Genomic DNA, 27924 nt, shown 5'->3' with positions numbered 1-27924 from the left:
CAGGCAGTGCTTCTTGTAGGTCAGAGCACGGTCCAGGGTAACTCCCAGGTATTTGGGTGCGCTGCAATGCTCCAGTGAGATTCCTTCCCATATAATCAGAGCCCGGGATGCTTGACTGTTCTTAAGGTGAAAAGCACATGTCTGTGTTTTAGATGAATTAGGGATCAGCTGATTTTCCCTGTAATAGGCGGTAAGGGTACCTAGAGCTTCAGAGAGCTTCTTGTTCAACGATCTCAAAGCTCCCTGCTTGGGCGATAATGGTACGATCATCAGCATAGATGAAACTCTCTGTCCCTTCTGGCAGTGGCTGGTCATTTGTGTAGATGTTGAACATGGATGGAGCAAGCACGCTCCCCTGAGGCAGGCCGTTCTTCTGTTTCCGCCATCTGCTTCTTTGCCCCTGGAACTCAACAAAAAAGCTCCTGTTTTGTAGCAGGTTTCCTATGAGGCGGGTGAGGTGGTAGTCCTTTGAAATATTATACATTTTTCTCAGGAGGAGGCGGTGCGTTGGGCCTGACAGTATACAATAGCTCCTTATTCTTATAATAAACCTGAAGTACACTTTGCACCACGTTTTTTTCCTGCCTTACAGTGGCAATGCATCATGTTTAAGGATGGCTCAAAAATGGGACAAGATCGATTCCTAGGAGGTAAATTTGTCCACAGTTACAAGGCATTGATAGCTGTATTCTGCTTTCAAATTCAGAAGCTGTATGCTCAGAAGGAGAGATGCCAATATGTTTTGGTGTACTCAATACTTTCAACAAATATTGCATTTTCATGCTGCCTAGTTTCCTGGCGTACCAATGAAAATAAAGTGGCTCTTAATTCAGTGAAGAGTCTCTTTATTTTCAAAGTGTCTCTATTGCTAAAGCACAGAAGTGATGCCATTGCCAAACTTTTTCCCCCCAAGACTAGAAAGTCTCCCTATGGCAGTGGTGGTGAACTTATGGCACACATGTCAGGGAGTGGGAGCACTCAGCACCCTTCTGTATGGAGGAAAAGCACAATCATAGTATTCCAGAGTTGGAAGAGATCCCAAGGGGCCATCCAGTCCACCCCTTCCGCCAATCAAAAGCACCTCAAACACATCCAGACCAGCCTTTGTAAAAAAATTTCATGTCAGGAGCAACTTGAGAAACTGCAAGTCACTTCTGGTGTGAGAGAATTAGCCGTCAGCAAGGACGTTGCCCAGGGGATGCCCAGATGTTTTGATGTTTTACCATCCTTGTGGGAGGCTTCTCTCATGTCCCCACACGGGGAGCTAGAGCTGACAGAGGGAGCTCATCCACACTCTCCTGGATTCGAACCTCTAACCTGCCCTGCTGGCAAAAGGGTTTAACCATTGCACAATCGGGGGCTCCTGCCTTTGTAATAATAATAGTAGTGGTAATAATAATAATAATAATAATCTTTATTTATATACTACTACCATCTCCCCAGGGGACTCGGTGTGGCTTACATGAGGCCGAGCCCAGAATACAACAATACAAGCAATAACAACAACAATACAAGCAATTAAAATCAAACAAGACAATAAAACAATAACATAAGCATTAACAATAGGACAACAAACTTTAAAATCTATGGGTAGGCCAAACGTAGTAGCAGCAGCAGTAGTGAGCACACAGTGGCACAATGAGTTACACCCTTGTGCCAGCAGGACTGCTGACCAAAAGGTTAGTGGTTCAAATCCGGGGAAAGTGTGTTGAGCTCCCTCTGTCAGCTCCAGCTCTCAATGCAGGGACATAAGAGAAGCCTCCAACAAGGGTGGTAAAAATATCAAACATCCGGGCATCCCCTGGGCAACGTCCTTGCAGATGGCCAATTCTCTCACACTAGAAATGACTTGCAGTTTCTCAAGTTGCTCCTGACATGAAAAAAAGTAGTAGTAGTAGTAGTAGTAGTAGTAGCAATCCTGGGGGGAATGCTTTCCAATCCCCTTCCACTAGGCAGTAAAAGCACAATCAAAGCACTCCAGACAGATGGCCATCCAGCCTTTGTAGTAGTAGTAGTAATTATATCAATAATAATAATAATAATAATAATAATAATAATAATAATAATGAACTGATGGGATCACAAGCGGGGAAAAGTTACAGAGAATGAACACGCCAAAGTTCTCTGGGACTTCTGGACTCAGACAGACAGAGTTTTGGAGCATAATACTCCTGACCTCACAATCATGTTAAAAACCAAAGTATGGATCATCGATGTCGCAATCCCAGGTGACAGCAGGATTGCAGAGAAACAACTGGAAAAGCTGACACGATATGAGGATTTAAAGATCGCACTGCAAAGACTCTGGCACAAGCCAGTAAAGGTGGTCCCAGTGGTGATCGGCACACTGGGTGCAGTGCCTAAAGGCCTTGGCCTGCACTTAAACACAATCGGCGCTGACAAAATTACCATCTGCCAGCTGCAGAAGGCCATCTTACTGGGATCTGCACGTATTATTCGCTGATACATCACACAGTCCTAAACACCTGGGAAGTGTCTGACGTGTGATCCAATTCAACAGCCAGCAGAGTGTCTGCTGTGGACTCATCTTGTGTTTCAAATAATAATAATAATAATAATAATAATAATAATAATAATAATAGCAGGAGCAACCCAAGAGGCCATGTAGTCCACCCCTTCAACCATACAGGAAAAACACAATCAGTGCACCCCAAACAGATGGCCATGCAGCCTTTGTAAAATTAATTATTATAATTATAGAATTTAAAGGATTTTCATATCCCTAGCTTGAACCAACTGCTGATCTGGAGAAGCCTCTTGCCCTCTTGTCTTGCACTTGGATTTCCAACAAGTATGTGGTTGGGCATTTCAAGAAAAAAAAGAATATATAAGGCAGAAATGGGTAAAATGTGACCTAACACTTGCTGTTAGACTACAACTCCTGTTCTGCCTGGACCCAATGGGAATTATAGTCCAATAAGTTGTTGACATCATTCCCAGTCTGGAGAAGCTTAAACACGCTTTGGAAAGAGTAGGTTTGCAGGGGGCAGTGGTGTCATGTTTGGTCATTTCCATATGAATCTGCAGAACCCCAACTGTGCTTTTGCGCTCTGGGACGTGCTTTCTGTATGCCCAATAGGACGCTGGGGTGCCTCAGCTAAAGGGTCCCATAGGTTGCCCAAAACAAAGTTCTGTAGAGGCTCAAAATAAGTCCAACAAAGTTCTTTATTAAGGCCTAAATCTTCGAACAAATGCATAAAATGCCATATAATCTTGAAAAACTGGTAGCTTTCTCGATCTGCCGACAAGGGACAGGCAACTGCTTGATAAACTGTTCCTATCTTCTTTAGGGAAACCTTCTGACCCCTCCTTGGGCAATCTTTCTTAACCCTGCTGCTGTGAGACCCCCCAACTCCCGGCTCCAAGCTGTGTTATGGATAACCCAAGTGGTCCCTTACCAGGCAATGGTTGCTGCAGATCTGCCAAGCTGGTGTCCTTTTAGTTTCTCCACGAAGGCTGTGGAATTGTTTCTTTTGCCCAGCAAAGGCTGGCTATATTCCTCTAGCAAAGCTGTGGAACTGAAACTTTACTCCCCAGCAAAGCTGTAGAGGTTTTCCTTTTTTCCCAGCAAAAGCTGGCTGTAGATCTATATCTTTGACTCTGGCAGAGCTGTAAGATCTATTTCTTTAACCCTGGCAGAGCTGTAAGAAGCGAAGCTTTTTACAGGTGGGGTAGAGAAAAGCCCACACGTCCTACTGTAGGGCTCCAAACTGTGAGACTGAACTAAAAATCCCCTTTCCCCTCCAAACCTGGGGAAAGGGGCGGATCTAAATGCTCTAATTATGATTGATAGGTTGTTGGCCCTATGATTGCAACCTGGGGAAAGCTACCCAATTGCAAAATGCAAGCTTGAACAGATTCATGCAGACTAAGAGTGCAAGAAAAGAAATTCAAATCTCCTGGCACGGACGAAATCCATCTTGCAAAGCCAAATGCCAGAAATTATTTTTAAATATTTAAAAGGTAAACAGTTGCTCTCAGAAGCCTGATAGGGTCGGAAAAGAGTTGTCTGAGGTCAGGCCCGTAGCCAGGATTTTGATTTGGGGGGGGGGGCTGAGTTTGATGGGGGGGGCTGAGTCTGAGTGACAGAGGGCCTACCCTAGCGAACCTTTTGTATCGTTACCCCCATACATATGGGATATATTGAGTATGGTGATCAGATCATGATATGAATAAACATAACAGTTTAAATAATGTACCAGTAAGGCCTTTTCGCAGACCACCACGAGAATTTGGGGCGGGGAGGGGGGCTGAAGCCCCCAAAGCCCCCCCCCCCCCGGCTACATGCCTGTCTGAGGTGCAAAGCAGGACTGTTACAAAGCTAAATACAACCCCAGGGCCATATTTTGCACATCTCCCACCTATAGGTTTGTGTACAACTTTTATTCATGCTACAAAAGATACACTTTTAAAATTCACTGCATGCTTACAATTGCTTTTCTTTTTCAGCCATTATTTACAATTAGTGCGAAGGACAAGGACAGTACTGCCAATGGCCCACGATTAATCTTCAGTTTGCCACCAGAAATGATCTACAAGCCTAATTTTACTCTTCGAGACAACAGAGGTTTGTATATTGGGATGTATTCCAATGAACAGAAGCAAACTGCTCTTTTGATGCTATGGAGTGATATTTTTGTTCACTTCCAGTCGCTATGTGTGTCCCTAGTTATCTTGGGCTCAGAGCTTGGAAACATGCAGAAAAATGCAAGAAATGCTCAGAGTCTTTCCTGCAGTGTGTTGTCACCAACATTCATCCTGATAAGTGCATGCAAAATAAACCTGTGGGTAATGCATTTGGATTACAAACACTAGTTGGGAAAGTATTTAATGCATTCAGTGCTTAGTACTTAGAATTTTTCTTCATTAAATCTCACTTGTGGCACTTTCATGGTGGCAGAAACAACTAACCCAGCATTTTCTAACATCTTGACTTTTAAGTGCATCTCAGACTGTGAGCAAATGATGAAGGGAAAACAAAGAAATGAGGAAATATGTGACATTCTATCTAATCCGGGTTCCAGACTGATACCATGAATGTTTCTTTGGAGAGGGGAAGGTCTTGGCCTTTCATGTAAGGCAGTGTTTCTCAACCTGGGAGTCAGGACCCTGAGGGGGTCATGAGAGGATGTCACAGGGGTCTCCAAAGACTATCAGAAAACAGTATTTTCTGATGGTCATGAGGGTTCTGTGTGCAGAGGCAGCCCTAGGTAATTTTCAATGGTAAGCAAACAGTATTTTGGCACCCCCCCCCCCCCTCCCAACCAGTCACTGATATATATTTTCTATTTATCGTGGGAGTTCTGTGTGCCATATTTGGTTCAATTCCATCATTGGTGGAGTTCAGAATGCTCTTTGATTGTAGGTGAACTATTCATCCCAGTAACAACAACTCACATATGTCAAGGACTATTTTCCCCCAAAAGCGCCTCAAGAGCACCCCTGGGCAAAATCAACTATACTGCAAATGCTTACTTTGCCTAATGGGTTGAGCCGCCCCTGTCTGTCTGGGAAGCTTGGTTCAATTCTATAGTTGGTGGGGTTCAGAATGCTCTTTGATTGTAGGTGAACTATACATCCCAGCAACTAGCCCCTACCCTAGAAACTTTTAAAAAAGAACCTCAAAACCTGGCTCTTCTGTTGCGCCTTTGGTGAATAGGTATTCAATCCCACATTATCACTCATTTGCAATGTTCTTTCATTGGAGTATACATCCCCCCCCCCCCCACACACACACACACACTCATGGGAAAGCTTGATCCCACAACTCCAACTATAATTTATTTATTTATTTATTTATTTATTTATATGATGAGCCCTCCTCCACAAATATTTTTTTCTCTTTTATCTCACCCGAGTTTACAACCAGTTTAATTAGTTCTTCTTTTAAACATTACATGTAGCCCGTAGGCCTGGGTAACAACGGAAAAATTTGTTTCTAAAATCGATTTGTATTTGGGGTTTTTTTTTGTTTCGATATTTAAAATAATAACAAAATTTTCCCTTAAAAAAGTTCGGTATTTACGAAATTTCGTTAATATTTACAAAACATTTTGTAAAGATGGCGCCCTTTTTTTTCAATATTTTTTCAATATTTTTTAAATTTAATTTTTAATTTTTAATCTGGGATAAACTGAACACCTGGGATCAGATCCTGGGATATAAGTTCTGCCTGGAAGGGCCCTGTGATAATCCAATCAACTCTGGGGGGGTTTTTTGTTTTTGTACATCCCCCTGCCATTGGTATTCTGGATCATGTAGTTGTGCAGATTGCCCTAAACCTCCCTCTCCACTGCCATATACTCACGGTGAGTGGGTGGCTGGGAGTGGAGTGAGGAGGAGGTCGGCGGGAGAGGTCGCCCCCGGCTACTCTTGCCCCGCCCCCATGGATGCCCCTTCCTGCCGCCGCTGCCCAGTCACTCCAAGCTTGAGATGGAGCCGGGGGCAGGGACAGCTCAGCTGGCCACCACCCCACCAGTCTCCCTGATAACCGGGCCTGCCGCTCCTCCTCCTCTTCCTCCCCCTCACCCTCGGCATCTCCGAGCGGCACGGCCTGAGGAGGAGGAGGAGGAAGAGAAAGGGTCGGAGGATTGGGGGGGGGGAGGAATGGAAGGCCCCATGACCAGGGAGACCAGGGAGAGCTGAGCTGTCCCCACCCCTGGCTCCCTGTCAAGCCTGGAGTGACAGGGCGCGCCGGCAGTGGAAGAGCCATCCACAGGGGCGGGGCAAGAGCAGCCAGGGCAAGAGCAGCAGGCTGCACCGCTCGGTGGGGGCGGGGAGGAAGAGGGACCCTGCTGCTGCTGCTGCTGCTGCTGGAGGCAGAGAAGGAGGAGGATGGGAGGAGGAGGAGCAGCAGGCTTCGACGATACCACCAGCAGCAGGGTCCCTCTGGCCTCTGATAGCTTCCCTCACTCTCGGCGCCCCTGGCAAAATAAAGTGTTCCGCAACGGCTTACTTGATTGGCTCCCGGAGGTCCCAGCAAGCATCTAGCCAGTAGCCATCTTACGTATTTCCGAAATGGACGAAAATACAAAAATATTTGGCGCATGCTGTTTCGATATTTAAAAACACTTCCGGGTTTAAAAATAAGTTTTGTAATCGTTTTGTAATTGCTAAAATTAACGAATATTTAACGAATTACAAAATTAACGAACGAATCCGCCCAGGCCTAGTAGCCCGCCCATTGTCACTGTGTTTGTGTTTTATATTGTTGTGTATTCATATGTTTTCATGCAATTATGATGTTGTTGTTTATTGTTTGCATTTTTGGTTTGCGTTCGGTTGTTCTTTACTGTAATTGTTGTTTGGGCTTGGCGTCATGTAAGCCGCTCCGAGTCTTCATTGGGGAGATGGTGGCGGGGTACAAATAAAGATTATTATTATTATTACTACTACAACTCCCAAAAGTCAAGGTCAATGGCTACCAAACCCTTCCAGTATTTTCTGTTGGTCATGGGAAGAGCCCAATATTCAAAGACAAATCCCAGACACTTGGACCTAATGTCATGTCCAACTCAGGGATGTGGTGCTCATCTCCATTTCTAAGTCGAAGATCTAGCTTTGTCCGTAGACACCTCCAAGGTCATGTGGCCGGCATGACTGCATGGAGTGCCGTTACCTTCTCAGCGGAAGGTAACGGCGAGATGGTAACAGCACTCTGGAGGTTGGCAGAAGCTGGGGCTGACAGCGGAAGCTCATGCCACTCCCTGGATTCGAACTTGCAACCTTTCGGTTGATAAATAATATCAACAACAATAACAACAATAATACATAAATGGTCTTTCTACACTTCCTGGCAGGTGGGATAGGGTGATATGGTCTTCTTGCTTTTATGAATTCATTAATCTAAGCCTGGTTTTTTTGATAAAAACATACTGAATTGAAAGGAAAACATAGAAATAATTGGTAATCTAGTAAATATCATCTTTGATAATTTCATAGAATCACAGAATCAAAGAGTTGGAAGAGACTTCATGGGCCATCCAGTCCAACCCCCTGCCAAGAAGCAGGAATATTGCATTCAAATCACCCCTGACAGATGGCCATCTAGCCTCTGTTTAAAAGCTTCCAAAGAAGGAGCCTCCACCACACTCCGGGGCAGAGAGTTCCACTGCTGAACGGTTCTCACTCTTGAGAAATTCCCATCCATTTCTTAACTGATGTCGATGCCATGTTGCTAGACCATATAGCTTTCTCGTTCTCCCCTTCCTCAAATACAGAAAACATTTGTGGTTTTCACAGCTCAAGCAAGAATCTTTCTTTTCTGTTCTGTTCCCAGCTCTACCACCATTTGATCCCCTTTTCTGTATTATATATTCAGGTATTTCACATGAGGGTGAAAAACCCATAGTATTATTAATTGAATAATGTGTGTGAGTTTATAAAAGGTTAGACTAGAGAGTCAAATTGAAGAGCAGGAATCCGAAAGGCTTCCAGCAAGTAACCTTTTTGCTCAGACAGTCTTGTAATTTGCAAGTCAAATAACTTAACGCTTTCCCTTGCTCTTTCCCTTTTCTTATTTGCGAATCACAGCAATTCTTAAACAATATTTTAAGCACTTTCCTAGTTTAAAAGACTTTGTTTGAATGCAGTCACAGTCTGATTTCAGGCCTGGCCATGGCACCGAGACGGCCTTGGTAGCCTTGGTGGATGACCTCCGTAGAGAGCTGGACAGGGGGAGTGTGACTCTGTTGGTTCTCTTGGACATCTCAGCGGCTTTCGATACCATCGATCATGGTATCCTTCTGGGGCGACTCTCTGGGATGGGTCTCGGGGGCACGGTTTTGTCGTGGCTTCGGTCCTTCCTGGAGGGCTGATCCCAGATGGTGAAGCTGGGAGATGCCTGCTCGGACCCCTGGCCTTTGACCTGTGGGGTCCTGCAAGGCTCTATCTTGTCTCCCATGCTTTTTAACATCTACATGAAACTGCTGGGAGAGGTCTCTGGAGGTTTGGAGTTGGGTGCCATCTCTACGCAGATGACACACAACTCTACTACTCATTTCCACCTAATTCCAGAGGCCCCTTGAGTGCTGGACGAGTGCCTGGCCGCTGTGGCTATCTGGATGATAGAGAACAAGCTGAAGATCAATCCCGACAAGACAGAGGTCCTCCTGGTCAATCATAAACCGGATCGGGGTATAGGATGGCAACCTGTGTTGGATGGGGTTACACTCCCCCTGAAGTCACAGGTCCACAGTTTGGGAGTCCTCTTGGATTCATCACTTATGCTTGAGGCTCAGGCGTCGGCGATGTCCGGGAGGGCTTTTGCACAACTAAGACTTGTGCACCAGCTGTGACCGTACCTCGCAAAGGCTGATTTGGCCGGGGTGGTCCATGCCTTAGTCACCTCTAGATTGGATTACTGTAATGCGCTCTACGTGGGGCTGCCCTTGAAAACGGCTCGGAAATTCCAACTGGTTCAACGGGCGGCGGCCAAGATGTTAACTGGCGCTCCTTACAGAGAGAGGTCAACCCTCCTGTTTAAGGAGCTCCATTGGCTGCCCCTTTACCTACCGAGCCCAATTCAAGGTGCAGGTGCTTACCTACAAAGCCCTAAACGGTTTGGGACCTGCCTACCTGCGTGACCGCATCTCCGTATATGAACCCACCCACTCCCTCCGTTCATCCTGAGAGGCCCTGCTCGCGATCCCACCTGCGTTGCAGGCTCATTTGGTGGGGACGAGGGACAGGGCCTTCTCTGTGGTTGCCCCCCGACTTTGGAACACCCTCCCCAAAGACATTAGACTAGCACCCACATTGGCAGTCTTTAGGAAGAACTTGAAGACCTGGCTATTCCGATGTGCCTTTCCAGAATAGGATAACCTCCAGCACTACGTCCCAGAAGCACTTTATTAGAGTTTAAGACTCTCTGCACATTGCACTTACCCAGAATCACAACATATCACCTCTCACACCCAGCACTTTTTTAACCTGTACCCTTCATTGGTCCGGCCCTGGTTTTATTGCGTAATAATGTAATGTTCTGTTTTTGTTATTGTTTATGTTTTTAATTTGCTTTGCATTGTATTGTTATTGTCTGTTGTTGTGTTGAGGCCTTGGCCTTTGTAAGCCGCATCGAGTCCTTCGGGAGATGCTAGCGGGGTACAAATAAAGTTTAATAATAATTAATAATAATTTTCCTGCTTCTTGGCAGGGGGTTGGACTGGATGGCCTAAGAGGTCTCTTCCAACTCTGTGATTACCATATATGATTCTGCGATTAACTTCGTTGTTGAAGTGTGCCTTCAAGTCATTTCAGATTTCAGATTTATGCCCGAGTTGGGGAGGGGAGGGGGTTGCCCTTCATTTGAAGCTATGAGAGTATGACTTGCTCACACAGTGTGTTACAATCTGCCCAGCCTTTGTAGCCCATTTCCTACAGAAAGTACAGGGAGTAATATCATCCTGTGATAAAGCACTTCTTTCATTTGGAGTGTTTACTGAGACAACCGTGCTTCTTGCCACACACTCTTTATGTGCACTTGGCACCAATGTTAATCCCATGATGGCTCTGAGACTGTACAAGTATTGCCGGAAGATCAGTGGCAAGTAATTTAAAAGGGATTATATACACTTGAACTATTTTATACTTGTTATCCCTTAGCCCTAGCCCAGAACACCAGAAGAAGTTAGCAACATGGAATAGCTCCACCTTGTGTGCACCTTGGCCATGGAGACCGCTGCTCCTTATACTGTGGGTCCCAACCCCAAATGGGGATCCCATAGTTTACTGTTGGGGTCATGAAAAATTTGGCAACAGTAAAATAAATCTAAATCTGTACATAAATCTGTTATCTGTTGTCTAAAAACATCATCTAAGCTGTTCCAGTATTCAATTTCACATCGTTCCGTGTTTATCTGTTCCACTAAGTTCCCAAAGGCTGATTCAAAAAGCCTTGTTTTCATTTACTGCGGAAGGTTAGAAGGAGTAGGGCTGATGTAATATCCCTAGGGAGGGAGTTCCACATCTGAGGGACCACCACTGAGAAGACCCTGTCTCTCATTCCCACCAGTTATGCCTGCAAAAAAGGCTGGAATGAGAGCAGGGCCTCCCCAGATGATCTTAAACTCCTAGATGGTCATAGGGAGAGATAGGTTCAGACAGCTAAGCTGGGCCGGAACCATTTAGGGCAGGGGTCGGGACCCCTGGAGGGGTCACGAGGGGGTGTCAGAGGGGTTGCCAAAGACCATCGCTGACAGTATTTTCTGTTGGTCTGTGTGGGAAGTTTGGCCTAATTCTATCGTCGGTGGGCTTCTGAATGCTGTTTGTTTGTAAGTGAACTATAAATCCCAGCAACTACAACTCCCAAATGTCAAGGTCTATTTTCCTCGAACTTTACTAGTGTTCACATTTGGGCATATTGAATATTCATGCCAAGTTTGATCCAGATCCATCATTGTTTGAATCCACAGTACTCTCTGGGTGTAGGCAAACTACAACTCCCAAACTCAAGGTCAATGCCCACCAAACCCGTCCAGTATTTTCTGTTGGTCATGGAAGTTCTGTGTGTCAAGTTTGGTCCAACTCCATCCTTGGTAGAGTTCAGAATGCTCTTTGAATGTAGGTGAACTATAAATCCCAGCAACTACAGTTCCCAAATGACAAAATCAATCCTCCCATCCCAACCCCACCAGTATTCAAATTAGGGCATATTGGATATTTGTGCCAAATTTGGTCCAGTGAATAAGAATACATCCTGCATATCAGATATTTACATAACGATTCATAACAGTAGCAAAATTACAATTATGAAGTATTTATTTATTTATTTTTTTGCATTTATTGAAGTAGCAATGAAAATAATTTAATGGCCGGGGGTCACCACAACATGAGGAACTTTATAGTGCAAAGTTTGGTCAGGGAGTTTTTCAATCATTGAAGACACATTGGAATAGCCAAGTTTTCAGGTTCCTCCTGAAGATTTCCAGTGCCTAATATCTCTGGGGAGTGAGTTCCAAAGCTGGGGGGCCACCACAAAGAAGGCCCTCTCTCTCGCCCCCGCAAGTTGCACTTGAGATACGGGCGGGAGCGAGAGAAGAGCCTCTCGGAAGATCGAAGAGATCGCATGGGTGCATAGATGGAGATACAGTCGCGCATGATCAAACCAATTCTGTAAAGTTTTTAGTACTATGAATTCAGCTGTCACATCATGACTGGTCTGTGTATGGCAGTTTAGAGATTGTTACAAGTGAACTACACCTAACTCCCTTAACCAGGAATAAATAATAATAATAATAATAATAATAATAATAATCATAATCATAATGTATTGTCAAAGGCTTTCATAGCTGGAATCACTAGGTTCTTGTGGGTTTTTTCGGGCTATAGGGCATCTAGAGGCATTTCTCCTGACGTTTTGCCTGCATCTATGGCAAGCATCCTCAAGAGGTAGTGAAGTCTGTTGGAATTAGGACAATGGGTTTATATATCTGTGGAATGACCAGGGTGGGGCAAAGAGCTCTTCTCTGCTGGAGCTAGGTGTGAATGTTTCAACTGACCACCTTCATTAGCATTTGAAGGCCAGGCTGAGCCTGGGAAAATCTTTTGTTGAGAGGTGTTAAGATGTGCCTGGTTGTTTCCTCTCTGCTGTTTTGCTGTTGTAATTTTAGAGTTTTTTAATACCGGTAGCCAGATTTTGTTCATTTTCATGGTCTCTTCCTTTCTGTTGAAATTGTCCACATGCTTGTGGATTTCAATGGCTTCTCTGTGTAGTCTGACATGGTGGTTGTTGGTGTGGTCCAGCATTTCTGTGTTCTCAAATAATATGCTGTGTCCAGGCTGGTTCATCAGGTGCTCTGCTATGGCTGACTTCTCTGGTTGAAGTAGTCTGCAGTGCCTTTCATGTTCCTTGATTCGTGTTTGGGCAATGCTACGTTTGGTGGTCCCTATGTAGACTTGTCCACAGCTGCATAGTATACGGTAGACTCCTGCAGAGGTGAGAGGATCCCTCTTGTCCTTTGTTGAACGTAGCATTTGTTGGATTTTCTTGGTGGGTTTGTAGATTGTTTGTATCTTGTGTTTCCTCATTAGCCACCATGTCAGACTACACAGAGAAGCCATTGAAATCCACAAGCATGTGGACAATCTGAGGATGCTTGCCATAGATGCAGGCAAAACGTCAGGAGAAATGCCTCTAGAACATGTTCCTATAGCCCAAAAAAACCTACAGGAACCTAATAATAATAATAATAATAATAATAATAATAATAATAATTAGGCCTGGGTAACAACGGAAAAATTTGTTTCTAAAATCGATTTGTATTTGGGGTTTTTTTTTGTTTCGATATTTAAAATAATTACAAAATTTTTCCTTTTAAAAAGTTTGATATTTACGAAATTTCGTAAATGGTAAAAAATTAACGAATCGATTTCCAAAACAATAACGAATCGATTCGTTAATGGCGGACGCGACCGCGAAATACGCTAAAAAACCTCCAAAACCTTCTGAAGCTTCCCTCTCCCTCTGTTCTTGACTGTTGGTGTGATATTATAATTTTTTTTCACTAATTAAACCATAAAACTGGCCCAGACATGCGGAAATAATAATGAAACGACCTCAAAACAATAACGAAACGAATACAATATCGAAATACGAAGCATTTACAAAACATTTTTGAAAATTCGTTTTTTTTAATAATTGCTCCAGAATGGTTCGTTATCGTTTTGTAATTGAAAAAATTAACGAATTATTAACGAATTACGAATTAACGAAACGAAACCGCCCAGCCCTAATAATAATGCTTTATTTATATACTGCCTTATCTTTTCTTTATGTTTTTCCAACATAAGGAAAAACATTCAATTGCCAGAAAAGAAAACCAAAAATATCTATGTGAATTGGATTTAAACATGCTAAGTCAACCCACCCCAGGCTTTTAGATTTTTGTAGAAGTCCCCTATGCGTGCAAAGGCCATTCATACACATTTTATTGACCTCAGCAGGACTTTCTCTCTAATGCATCCTCTGGCTGACTATGTTCAAAGATGTTTTGTCTGCTGTTCTGAATCACATCTCCCTGCTGGTACAGCAAGTAGCAAATGCAATACTAAATATTCGACCGGTGACTTTAGGGGAGAAAAAAGTTAAGTAAACAAAAAGGATATTTCAATGAAAACAAAATATTTTTCCGGTAGTGTCCAGAGGAATAATCAAGCATTGGGGAATGAATACTTCTGGATATCATATACCATAAACATGGAAAATAGCAGCAACCAGCTTACAAAGGATTTGATCTCAAAGTACCAGATGGCAGCTGGTACTCTTGAGATAATTGTTGAGAGAGAGGGAGAGACTAGTTCAGATGGAATTATGGTAAAAGGAGAATAAGATCCACAAAGCCTATGGAATACTTTGGAAAGCTCTTATGAGGGAAAAGGAAAACGTATCAGAGAAACAGATGGCAGCCCTGTAGAATCCACAGGCTGACCATTGGACAGTCTGTTGTTGTTTTATTAGCAGATACAATGAATTGTCATTCTGGTATCTCAGGCAAGAAAGACTGGTACATAATAGATCAAGACATTTGTATATTGAAGTAACAACTACTTAGGCCTCCCTAAGGGAAGAGACCTTTATTCTTTTTTATAGAGGAGTGCAGACCAGATGCCCACTCATACTACAGAATCATAGCATTCAATAATCTATATATTAGGGCTGGGCGGTTTCGTTTCGTTAATTCGTAATTCGTTAATAATTCGTTAATTTTTTCAATTATAAAATGATAACGAACCATTCTGGAGCAATTATTTAAAAAAACGAATTTTCAAAAACGTTTTGTAAATGCTTCGTATTTCGATATTGTATTCGTTTCGTTATTGTTTTGAGGTCGTTTCGTTATTATTTCCGCATGTCTGGGCCAGTTTTATGGTTTAATTAGTGAAAAAAAATTATAATATCACACCAACAGTCAACAACAGAGGGAGAGGGAAGCTTCAGAAGGTTTTGGAGGTTTTTTAGCGTATTTCGCGGTCGCGTCCGCCATTAACAAATCGATTCGTTATTGTTTCGGAAATCGATTCGTTAATTTTTTACCATTTACGAAATTTCGTAAATATCGAACTTTTTAAAAGGAAAATTTTGTAATTATTTTAAATATTGAAACAAAAAAACCCCCCAAATACAAATCGATTTTAAAAACAAATTTTTCCGTTGTTACCCAGGCCTACTATATATATATAAATGCTCTGTGCATAATGAGTACCTTAAAAACAAAATGACCAATGAACGAAATCACACCAAATTTGGCAACAAACCGTCTCACAACACAAGGAGTGACCATCACTCAAAAACTTATGATTTTGTCATTTGGGAGTTGTAGTTGCTGGGATTTATAGTTCACTCACAATCAAAGAGCATTCTGAACTCCATCAACAATGGAATTGAACCAAACGTGGCACACAGAACTCCCATGACCAACAGAAGGGTTTGGTGGGCATTGACCTTGAGTTTGGAAGTTGTAGTTCATCTAAAACATGCAGAGAGCACTGTGGACTCAAACAATGATGGATCTGGACCAAACTTGGCACAAGCACTCAATATGCCCAAATATGAACACAGATGGAGTTTGGGGAAAATGCGCATTTAAAGCTTTTGACATTTGGGAGTTGTAGTCACTGGGATTCACAGTTCTCCTACAATCAAAGAGCATTCTGAACCCCACAAATGACAGAATCAGGGCAAACTTCCCGCACAGAACCTCCATGACCAACAGAAAATACTTAAGGCCATCCAATTCAACTCCCTTCATCAGGGCAAGAAAACATAATCAAAGTCCTCCTGACAAAGAGCCATCGAGCCATAGATATAAATAGATAGATAGATATGATTCACACACACACAGATATAGTATCATAGGTTTGAAAGGGACCCTTAAAGAAGGACAGTGATATGTTGCATGTTCCAGGGTGGGCAAACCAGACACTCTCCATATCAACACTGACAAAGAAACAGCAAAAATACTGTTTCCCACAAGCATAAAGAAATTACAGATATTAGAAACCAACACTTTCTCATTACTTTATTTTCCAGATCAACAGACTGGGCCACAGCAACGCGTGGCAGGGGACAGCTAGTAATAATAATAATAATAATATTTATGTATTTATGTATTTATTTATTTATTGTGTCAGGAGCAACCAGACAGTTGTATTACATTTTTAACAAAACAAACAAACAGACAGAACACAAAGTTTGCAAGCTTGGTAGTTGATTAAGTGTCCTTTGACCAGTATCTGACCACTTCGAGTGCCTCTGGTGTTGCTGCAAGAAGGCCCTCCATTGTGCATGTGGCAGGGCTCAGGTTGCATTGCAGCAGGTGGTCAGTGGTTTGCTCTTCTCCACACTCACATGTTGTGGGTTTCCACTTTGTAGCCCCATTTCTTAAGATTGGCTCTGCATCTCGTAGTGCCAGAGTACAGTCTGTTCAGCACCTTCCAAGTTGCCCAGTTTTCTGTGTGCCCAGGCGGGAGTCTCTCATTTGGTCTCAGCCATTGGTTGAGGTTCTGGGTTTGAGCCTGCCACTTTTGGACTCTCGCTTGCTGAGGTGTTCCAGCGAGTGTCTCTGTAGATCTTAGAAAACTATGGGCTAATCATTTTCAAAGGCCAGCTGGAATCATTTTCAAAGGCATGTGAAAGAAGGATAGTGACGGAGCTTGTCTCATCTCTCTGGGGAGGGTGTTTCAAAGGCCTGTGGGTACAACCAAGAAGGCCCTCTCCCTTGACCCCACCAACCATGCTTGGGGTGGAGGTGGGAGCAAGAGGAGGTCCTTTCGACAGATTCAAGAGACCAGGAGATGCAATCACGGAGATCGGCAGGGCCCAAACCATTTAGGGCTTTGTAATTCATAACCTGCACCTTGAGTTGATTCCATTTTAGTTGTCATGGTTCTTTGAAATCCTGGGATTGCCAGTTTAGGGAGCGACATCTCCAGTGCCTCAACAAAGTACATTATGGCACTATTATTCTTCAACGTGAATGGGCCCAAGCAACTACAACTCCCAAATAACAAGTCTATTTCCCCCCAAACTCCACCAGGTTCGCATTTGGGCATATTGAGTATCAGTGCCAAGTTTGGTCCAGATCCATCATTGTTTGAGTCCACAATGCTCTCTGGATGCAGGTTAACTACAACTCCAAAACTTAAGATCAATGCCCACCAAACCCTTCCAGTATTTTCTGTTGGTCATGAGAGTTCTGTGTGCCAAGTTTGGTTCAATTCCATCATTGGTGGAGTTCAGAATGCTCGTTGATTATAGGTGAACTATAAATCTCAGTAACGACAACTCCCAAATGACAAAATGAATCCCCCCAACCAATCACTGATATATATTTTTCTGTTCGTCATGGGAGTTCTGTGTGCCATATTTGGTTCAACTCCATCATTGGTGCAGTTCAGAATGCTCTTTGATTGTAGGTGAACTATACATACCAGTAACTTCAACTCGCATATGTCAAGGTCTATTTTCCCCAAGAGCGCCTCAAGAGCGCCCCTGGGCAAAAACAACCATACTGCGAATGCTTACTTTGCGTAATGGTTGAGCCGCCCCTGCCCCAACCCCACCAGTATTCAAAATTGGGCATATCGGGCATTGGTGCCATATTTGGTCTAGTGAATGAAAATACATCCTGCATATCAGATATTTACACTACAATTCATAACAGTAGCAAAATCACCATTGTGAAGTAGCAACGAAAATAATTGTATGGTTGGGGGTCACCACAACATGAGAAACTGTATTAAGGGGTTGCGGCATTAGAAAGATTGAGAACCACTGCATTAGGTTAACCGATCATGATCAAGGCCTTGTCTTTAAAAGGCTAGTTAGAATCATCCTATTCGTAAATGCATCCTACACATGAAAAAAAAAGTGTTGAAATACTGTACTAGAACAATGAACTGACAATGTTTGATGTTATTTAGAGACTCAGACAGGAACCATTTCCAGTAGTGTTTGGCTTGCATCCACATCTTTAAAACAGTAAATAATGTCGGAGGAAATTATAGCGTTGGAAATTAGCTTCGAGGTTGAGCCAAATTTAGTTCCAGGGCTGACTTCATTGGAATTGTGCTCAGTGACATCATGTCTAAATATATGCCATCTCTTTCAAGTGCTTGAATGCCGTGAAGTCTGCAAAAGGCAATAAAGCGAATACATAAAGATTGGGGGAAGATTTATTTTGACAGCTGTAAAGCAGGGGTCTCTGCATTCGATCTTAGGTAGCAGCAGGACGTTATGGCAAAGGCTGCTGCTTTAGACCTAAGGCACAGTGTCATAAGATGGAGAATTACATATTACGTCTCAATGTTTTTGCTTGCTGGGATGTTTTATTTCCTTTTGATTGCATGGTTACGTTGTAGAGCAAAGGGGGATGTAGTTAAATTCACATACTGACAAAAAATGAATCGGGAGAACATTTGGTTCCTCCTTTCAATCAACCCATATTTGATTTTGTCCAGCACTGCGCCCTATTCTTAACTAACCCAAGTGACAAGCCGTGGAGCAGGAATGGGCAAACTTTCTAACTTGTGCTGCTAGGAGGACTGGCTGCCTGGTGATGGAAGGAAGGAAGTAAAGGAGGAAGGAAAGAGAGCAGAAGGAAGGATGAAAGGGAGAAATGGAAGGGAAAAGGGGGAAAGGGAATGAGAGAGGAAAGAGAGAAGGAAGGAAAGACAAAAGGGAAGGAAGGATGAAAGGGTGGAAGAGAAGGATGGAAGCAAGGAAGGGAAAGAGGAAGGAAAAAGAGAATGAAGGAAAGACAAAAGGGAGGGAGGGAGGGAAGGAAGGGAATCATAAAGGAAAGAGATAAGGAAGGAAAGAGAAAAAGGAAGGAAGGAAGGAGAAAGAGGGAGAGGGAACGAGGGAGGAAAGAGGTAAGGAAGGAAAGACAGGAAGGAAGGAAGGAAGGAAGGAAGGAAGGAAGGAAGGAAGGAAGGAAGGAAGGACAGGAGAGAGGGAGGGAGGGAGGGTGGAAGGGAAGGATTGAAGCTATGAAGAGAAGGAGGAAGGAAAAAGAGAAGGAAGGAAGGAATGGTGGAAGGGAAGGATAAAGGAAAGACAAAAAGGAAGGAAGGAAGGAAGGAAGGAAGGAAGGAAGGAAGGAAGGAAGGAAGGAAGAGGGAATGTGGGAGGAAAGAGGGAAGGAAGGAAAGGACAAGGAAGGAAGAGGATGGAAGGAAGGAAGGAAGGAAGGAAGGAAGGAAGGAAGGAAGGGAAGAATAAAGGAAAGACAGAAGGGAAGGAAGGGTGGAAAGGAAATAAATAAAGGCAAAAAGGAAGGAAGGAAGGAAGGAAGGAAGGAAGGAAGGAAGGAAGGAAGGCAGGCAGGCGAAAGAAAGAGGGAATGTGGGAAGAAAGAGAGAAGGAAGGAAAAGGACAAGGAAGGAAGAGGATGGATGGATGGATGGATGGATGGATGGAAGGAAGGGAAGAATAAAGGAAAGACAGAAGGGAAGGGAAGGGAAGGGAAGGGAAGGGAAGGGAAGGGAAGGGAAGGGAAGGGAAGGGAAGGGAAGGGAAGGGAAGGGAAGGGAAGGGAAGGGAAAGAAGGAAGGAAGGAAGGGGAAAGAGGGAGAGAGGGAAGGAAGGATGAAATGGTGTAAGGAGAAAGAGGGAGAAAAGGAGGAAGGAAAGCGAGAAGGAAGGAAGGATAGGATGATCAGAGAGAGAGGAGGGCCTGAGAAAAGAGCCCAAGGGGCCGCATCCGGCCCCCGGGCCTGGGTTTATCCATACCTGCCATAGTGTGTGCAGTAGCACAGAGAGTGTGCTTTAAAGGGCAAAGTTATTTCTGTTTTGAAAGATATGACACAAGACAAATAATCATTTTCTTTTTTAAAATAGACAATACTGCAAGTATTTATGCAAAGCGGACAAGCTTCAACCACCAGATCCAAGAGATGTACCGCCTGCCTATTGTGATCAGCGATGGGGGAAGCCCTCCACAGAGCAGCACCAACATGTTCACCATTCGGGTTTGTGGCTGTGATGGAAATGGCGTTTTGATCTCTTGCAACCCAGAAGCCTACACCCTTAATGCTGGACTTAGCACTGGGGCTCTCATTGCAATCCTTGCTTGTATTGTGATATTATTAGGTAAGGAAATCTCAGTGTTTTCCTCCTCTTTTTTATGGATCTCCTCCTGCTACTACTACAGAATAAAATGCTCAGATTAACAAAATGTATTTGTAATTCTTGCTTAAATCAGTGGAAGAATCTCGCAATCAGTAGATGAATGGTTAATTTGAAGAGGAAGGGTAAAACATTTGTGACACTTGTATGGAGGTTTTTTTATTTTTAATTAAATTTCCACATTATATACAACATCATATTAGAGAAACAAATCAGTCTAAAATTTAGCCTTAAGAGAAGACACGAATATTAAAGGGGCGAAAATTGGGAAATACGAATACAAAATTAGAGCCTTCGCAGATGACATACTGGGAATAGTGGAGGACCCAATAAACAAATTACAGTTTTATGTAAATATTCAAAAACATTTCACCTCCTAATGCCTCAATTAATGTAATTTTATTGTTATCTATTTCTATTTTGAAATTTAACAGTAGTGGTTGCATTTCCCACCCTTGGCTTATACTTGAGTCAATATGTTTTCCCAGTTTTTTTTTGTGGTAAAATAGAACGTTGGATAAGCAAAAATGTTGGATAATAAGGAAGGATTAAGGAAAAGCCTATTAAATGTCAAATTACATTATGATTTTACATATTAAGCACAAACATCATGTTTTACAACAAATCGACAGAAAAAGCAACTCAATATATAGTAACGTTATGTAGTAATTACTTTATTAACTTAATTTAGCACCAAAACAGCTAAGGGTTCTTTCTTTCTACAACCCTGGACATAATTCCGTTGGATAATACAATATATAACAGGGGTCCTCAAACATTTTAAACAGAGGGCCAGGTCACATTCCCTCAAACTGTTGGAGGGTTGGATTATAATTTGAAATAAATATGAATGAATTCCTATGCACACTGCACATATCTTGTTTTAGTTCAAAAACCATTTAAAAACAATACAATAATTAAAATGAAGAACAATTTTAACAAATTTCAATGGGAAGTGTGGGCCTGCTTTTGGCTGATGAGATATGATTGTTGTTGTTGTTGTGTGCTTTCAAGTCATTTCAGACTTAGGTTGACCCTGAGCGAGGGCTGGATAAATGACCTTGGAGGGCCATATCCGGCCCCCGGGCCATAGTTTGAGGACTCCTGATATAAAACATTGGATGAGCGGAGGTTGGAAAAGCGAGACTCTACTGTACCTAGAATTAACACAATATCACTAAGAGGTCAAATATTTCATTGTGTGCCTCTATAAAAAATTAAAATAAAATAACTATCTCGTTTCTTTCACCAGTGATTGTCGTGTTATTTGTAACACTAAAGCGCCAGAAGAAAGAACCTCTGATTGTTTTTGAAGAAGAGGATGTCAGAGAGAATATTATTACGTACGATGACGAAGGCGGAGGGGAAGAAGACACCGAAGCCTTTGACATTGCTACTTTGCAAAACCCTGACGGCATCAATGGATTTATTCCTCGCAAAGACATAAAGCCGGAGTATCAATACATGCCGAGGCCAGAGCTTCGGCCAGCTCCAAACAGCGTTGACGTTGATGACTTTATCAACACAAGGATACAAGAAGCGGATAATGACCCAACAGCACCTCCATATGACTCTATCCAGATCTACGGCTATGAAGGAAGAGGCTCAGTGGCTGGTTCACTTAGCTCCTTAGAGTCAGCGACGACAGATTCGGATTTGGACTATGACTATCTACAAAATTGGGGACCTCGTTTTAAGAAACTAGCAGACTTGTATGGCTCCAAAGACACTTTTGAAGACGATTCTTAACAATAAAATTACAAATTTGGCCTTAAGAACTGTGTCTAATGTTCTGAGAAAAACAAATCAGAGGAAATGTAAGCAGGTATTTTTTTTATTAAACAAGAAAACAGTGAAAGGCTCATATCTAGTTTGGTGAGGATGGGAGGATGCCCTTTAATGTCAAAGGGACATGAAAAGTGGTCTATACTGTGACGTACCCTTTTGATGCAAAAGTATTCAACTTCACTAAAAAAAAGGGGGAAAAGAAAATAACCACTTCTCTAATACAAAAAGAAACCTATGGAATGGGAAAGTCTAAACATCATCCTAGAATTGAAGGCAATCTTTTTTTGTGTATTATGAAAAATTAAGTCTTTTATGTCAAAGAAGCTTCCACAAATTAGAAAGGATAACAGTTCCGAGCTGTAATTTCGCCTTAAACTATGGACACTCCCTATGTAGTGCATTTTTAAACTTGAAATATATACTATTCAGCCAGCTTAAACACATATGATGTATGTACAGGACAATGTACAATTATAATGTCTCTCTGAGCATCCAACTTGTTTCTGCTGACTCTTGTAAATCTTTTTTGCTTATACTTTCATCTTAATCTAATACGTGCCAGATATAAAACGCTGTCTTGTTAAAGTGGGAGGCGCCCTATTTCTATGTCATTTTTAAATGTATCTATTTGTACAATTTAAAAGTTCTTATTTTTAGTATACATACAAATATCAGTATTCTGACATGTAAGAAATGCTACATCACACTTATATTTTATGAACATTGTACTGTTGCTTTAATATGTGCTTCAATATATGAAGCAGACTTTGAAATAAAAAGGATTCTCTTTTTTAAACTCCTGTTTAGTTTATTAAACGTATGAAAGGCAAACATTGTTTCTAAAGCCCAATTTGTATTATGATATGACTCCATATTGATGTTTTTCTAGCTACCAGCTTCAGTTTTTATAGCTGTTGATGTTATATATGTGTAGGTAATACAGCTTGTTAAAACAATTGTTTAAATCAGTTTTTCTCAACCTTCCTAATGCCGCAACCCCTTAATACAGTTCCTCACATTGTGGTAAGCTCCAACCGTAAAGTTATTGTATTGTCGAAGGTTTTCATGGCCGGAATCACTAGGTTGTTGTAGGTTTTCCGGGCTATATGGCCATGTTCTAGAGGCATTTTCTCCTGACGTTTTGCCTGCATCTATGGCAAGCATCCTCAGAGGTAGTGAGGTCTGTTGGAAGTAGGACAATGGGTTTATATATCTGTGGAAAGACCAGGGTGGGACAAAGGACTTTTGTCTGCTGGAGCTGGGTGTGAATGTTTCAACTGACCACCTTGATTAGCATTTAATGGCTTGGAAGTGCCTGGAGGAACAAAATCTGGCTACCAGTATTAAAAAACGCAAAAATTACAACAGCAAAACAACAGAGAGTAAACAATCAGGCACATCAAATCACTAGGCCTGGGTAACAATGGAAAAATTTGTTTCTAAAATCAATTCGTTTTTTGGGGTTTTTTGCGTTTCGATATTTAAACGAATTCCGATTTTTTTTAAAAAAAAGTTCGATATTTACGAAATTTCATAAATGGTAAAAAAAATACAAAACAATAACGAAACAATAACGAAACAATAACTAATCGATTATAATTATTATAAGCTTCCCTCTCCCTCTGTTGTTGACTGTTGGTGTGATATTATAATTTTTTTTCACTAATTAAACAAAAAACAACTATAAAACTTGCCCCAGACATGCGGAAATAATAACGAAACAACCTCAAACCAATAACGAAACGAATACATAACGAAATACGAAGCATTTATGAAACGAATTGAAAAATTAGTTTCGTTTTTAAGTTGCTCTAGAATGGTTCGTTATCACTTCGTTAACAAAAAAAATAACGAATTTTTAACGAATTACGAATTAACGAAACGAAACCGCCCAGCCCTACAAATCACCTCTCAAAATAAGATTCCCCGCTCCGCTTCCACATCCGAGCACTTCCGGCTGGGGCACTCTATCCCCGAGGCATTGCCCTACCTTCACCCTTTGAGTCCCTGTGGTTAGTATTCTACGTGTCTAGTGCCGTGCCAGACGGGTAACAGTAGGAAAAGGCACAATTTGATGCCTATACAGTTACACATAATATACAATCATAGTTAAAACAATTATCACAGTTAAAATAAACGAATCAATCAGTATACAACACATCATATAGAAACTATTCATATGCTCAGCATTCGTCTTTCCGGGTTCCAATTCCATTCCAGTTTGACATTTCCTGGACATTGTCACATCCTTTCTTTACCTGCCCGATTGTCCAAAAGCCTGGTCTATGTTTTTAGTTTTTTTCTGAAAGAGAGGAGTGAGGTCGCTGATCTAATTTCCCCGGGGAGTGAGTTCCACAGGCAGGGGGCTACCACCGAGAAGGCCCTGCTCCTCGTCCCCACCAGCCTCACTTGTGATAGAGGCGGGGTTGAGAGCAGGGCCTCCCCAGCCGATCTTAAACTCTGGGGTGGCCAATTCTGGGTTAAAAATACCTTTTTTTTTAAAAAAGAAAATCTCAAAGTTCTGTGATGCAAAACTTTTTTAAAACATTGTAGCTATTTTTGTGTATTTTTTGGTACAGAATTTGGAAATAACACAATAAAAATACTGTGCTACACAGAGTTCTTCCGCAAATGTCAGCAGCAATTTCAATATTAACTTCAGTCAGTTCTTCAAACATAAATATGCCAAAGCAAGTTGTAAAAAAACTATATGTGATGGAGCAGATCTGATGTCATTTCTGGATGTAGAATGCAAACTCCTATATGACCAACATACATTTTTTTAAAGTTTGTATGACCCTCAATTTTGTAAGCTTGTGAATTGAATAATTTCCTTAATACTGTATTATGAATTTGCAATATAAGTAGATATGTAGTTAAGTTTGTTCAACCGGTAGCTTGTCAACATAGGCTGAATAGCCCACACTGACCATGAAATTGCTGCTGGCTGCCTTCATTGCTTCAAGGGACTTCCAGTTCTTACTGTGGTGGCTCCACATTAAGGAAAGTCTGGGGATATTCTAAACTTTGCTCGACACTCCAGAGCAACTCCACGGTTTGGTCACAGTGTAGACTAGGGCCGGGTGGTTTCGTTCGTTAATTTCGTAATTCGTTATTAATTCGTTATTTTTTTGATAACGAAGCGATATTGAACCATTCAGGAGCAACTAAAAAACGAAACGAATTTTTCCAATTCGTTTCGTAATTGTTTCGAAATTGTTTCGTAATTGTTTCGAAATTGTTTCATTATTATTTCGTTATTATTTCCGTATGTCTGGTGCAAGTTTTATATTCGTTGTTTGTTTTATCAGTGATAAAAAAAATTATCACACCAACAGTCAACAACAGAGGGAGAGGGAAGCTTCAGAAGTTCCCCCTGTCCCATTTGGAGGTTTTTTTAGCGTATTGCGCAGTCACGTCCGCCATTAACGAATCGATTCGTAATTGTTTGGAAATTGTTTCGTAATTTCCGAAATTTCGTAAATATCGAACTTTTTAAAAGAAAAATTTCGGAATTCTTTTAAATAACGAAACGCAAAAACCCCCTAAAAATGAATCGAGTTTAGAAACAAATTTTTCCATGGTTGGACAGCCCTAGTGTAGACAGCATGAGTAGGTCCAATGTGGACCAGCCCACTGTCCACTTGGTGCTGCCCCTGCCTCTCCCTTTTCCCTCCAGTGTTTAGAGCAAAGAAAAGAGGATAGGTCAGACCTGTGTTGCCATTCCTGCTGCCAGATAGCTGCAGAGCTGAAGAAGAACTCCTCGCTTCTCAGGCATCAGCATAGGCATCTCCATGACGAGGGGACAATCACCTCTCTTCTTCCTAGCCATGTGGGCACCTATACAGATGAAAGAACAAGGTGTTCATGATGGTCAAGAGCATTCCTGGAACTCTGTGACTGTCCAGTTGTTGTGACAGTGGCAGGGATAGCAAGGTGACAGGACTGGTAAGGTGTAGACACCACCCACCACTGTGCATTGGGGATTGAGTGTGTGGCTACCTCTTAGGCCTCTAGAGTCAGTCCATTACTGGCTGTCTAGAATAACCCCAAGAAGAAGAAGAAGAGAGAGAAAGAAAAGTGTGTGTGTTGGGGGCGGGGGGAGAGAAATAGCTTATTTTCCATACACAATTTTCTATCAATTCTAAAAAGGATCTATCCATAAATGAAATCCTGGATTGGTTCAGAGGAGATTATCTGTACAATCCAAATGCTGGTATAAGTTGGCTAAAACTCCCCATCCACTAGTAAAATATGACTCCACTAGTATATGTGCTGTCAGAAGAAGGTTCCTGCTATAGTTGTGGAAAGCTACAATAATAATAATAATAATAATAATAATAATAATAATAATAATAATAATCTTTATACCCCGCCACCATCTCCCCAAAGGGGGACTCGGGGTGGCTAACTTGAAGCCAAGCCCACAGTAGACTCTACTATATACTTAATTTAAATTGACAGTGTCTTCCATTGTCCTAGATTGAGGGATACTCTACTACTCAAATATTAATAAGTGTAATATTCATAGCAACAGAAAGATATTTGTTCCAAATATTATAATAATACTTAGCTGAAATTTCTCTTTTTGTTGTTGTTATTTCACACTTATTTTTATAATCCAAGGACAAATGTGCTATATGCTCATGCTTCTCCAATATGGAGTATTTTTGAATTAGCTGTTTATATTAACGTGTAGAAGAAAAGTAAATCAGCTGCTAAGTTGCCATTTTCTTTCATTATCCTTTCCATAATCTTTGCTCTCAAGACTTTCACTTTGCGATAGTGTTACTTGTTAATGCATCATTAGGCAATTTTAAAACACTTCATTCTTTTAAAAGAGAGACGGCATTGACAATTGCTTTTTCATACTTTTGAATACTTGATGTGGTTTTGTCTCTTGTTCTTTATTTCTTTCGATTTCATCCTGTCAAGTATAGGAATAAATTTACTTTCCAAAAGTTTTGCATTTTTTTTAAAAAAAAATACTGTCATCTATTCTAAGACAAACTTTTCCCCAACATGAACTTCTTGGGAGATATATATATAGCACCGGGATTGTGGCACAGCTGGCTGAGTGTCAGCTGCATTAAGATCACTCTGACCAAAAGGTCATGAGTTCGAAGCCAGCCCGGGCTGGAGTGGGTGTCCAGCCATTGTGTAGCCCGTTGTCAACCTTTGCAACCCGAAAGACAGTTGCATCTGTCAAGTAGGAAAATAAGGCACCACCTTGTGTGGGAGGCTAAATTTAACTAATTTATGAGGCCATAAAGAAAAAGGATTCCGGGGAATGTGGAATGCGGAAGAACTTCATCGGTGTCGCTGATGGACGATGAAAAGCAGCAGCTCCCCTGGCAGCAGCTCCCCTAGTGGCCAGAAAAAAGTTAAATAGCCTTGGTGTATTTGTGTGTTAAACGTTGTTTGTCAAAACTGGCATTGAATGTTTGCCATATATGTGTTGACTGTAATCCGCCCTGAGTCCCCTGCGGATATATATATATATTAGGGCTGGGCAGTTTCATTTCGTTAATTCGTAATTCGTTAAAAATTCGTTATTTTTTTGTTAACGAAGCGATAACGAACCATTCTGGAGCAACTTAAAAACGAAACGAATTTTTCAATTCGTTTCATAAATGCTTCGTATTTCGTTATGTATTCGTTTCGTTATTGGTTTGAGGTCGTTTCGTTATTATTTCCGCATGTCTGGGGCAAGTTTTATAGTTGTTTTTTGTTTAATTAGTGAAAAAAAATTATAATATCACACCAATAGTCAACAACAGAGGGAGAGGGAAGATTCAGAAGTTTTTTTAGCGTATTGCGCGATCGCGGCCGCCATTAACGAATCGATTCGTTATTGTTTCGTTATTGTTTTGTAATTTTTTTTACCATTTACGAAATTTCGTAAATATCGAACTTTTTTTAAGGAAAATTTCGGAATTCTTTTAAATATCGAAACGCAAAAAAACCCAAAAAACGAATCGATTTTAGAA

General features: G+C 41.7%; 1 protein-coding gene across 2 annotated transcripts in view; it reads left to right on the top strand.

Annotated features, from left to right (window-relative positions):
- Nucleotides 1-22730, top strand: part of CDH11 (cadherin 11) — a 191384-nt gene extending 168654 nt beyond the window's left edge. For both annotated transcript variants that reach the window (XM_060788438.2, XM_067471041.1), the window contains 3 exons: nucleotides 4471-4588; nucleotides 19859-20110; nucleotides 21399-22730. In XM_060788438.2, coding sequence (XP_060644421.1) covers nucleotides 4471-4588; nucleotides 19859-20110; nucleotides 21399-21895 — 867 coding nt within the window. In that variant the 3' untranslated portion in view covers nucleotides 21896-22730. The remainder of the gene's footprint in view (nucleotides 1-4470; nucleotides 4589-19858; nucleotides 20111-21398) is intronic.
- Nucleotides 22731-27924: the final 5194 nt, after the last annotated feature.

This window comes from Anolis sagrei, chromosome 8 (assembly GCF_037176765.1).
Source record: "Anolis sagrei isolate rAnoSag1 chromosome 8, rAnoSag1.mat, whole genome shotgun sequence".
Classification (NCBI taxonomy): Eukaryota; Metazoa; Chordata; class Lepidosauria; order Squamata; family Dactyloidae; genus Anolis; species Anolis sagrei.
This window is presented reverse-complemented; position numbering and strand designations above follow the sequence as displayed.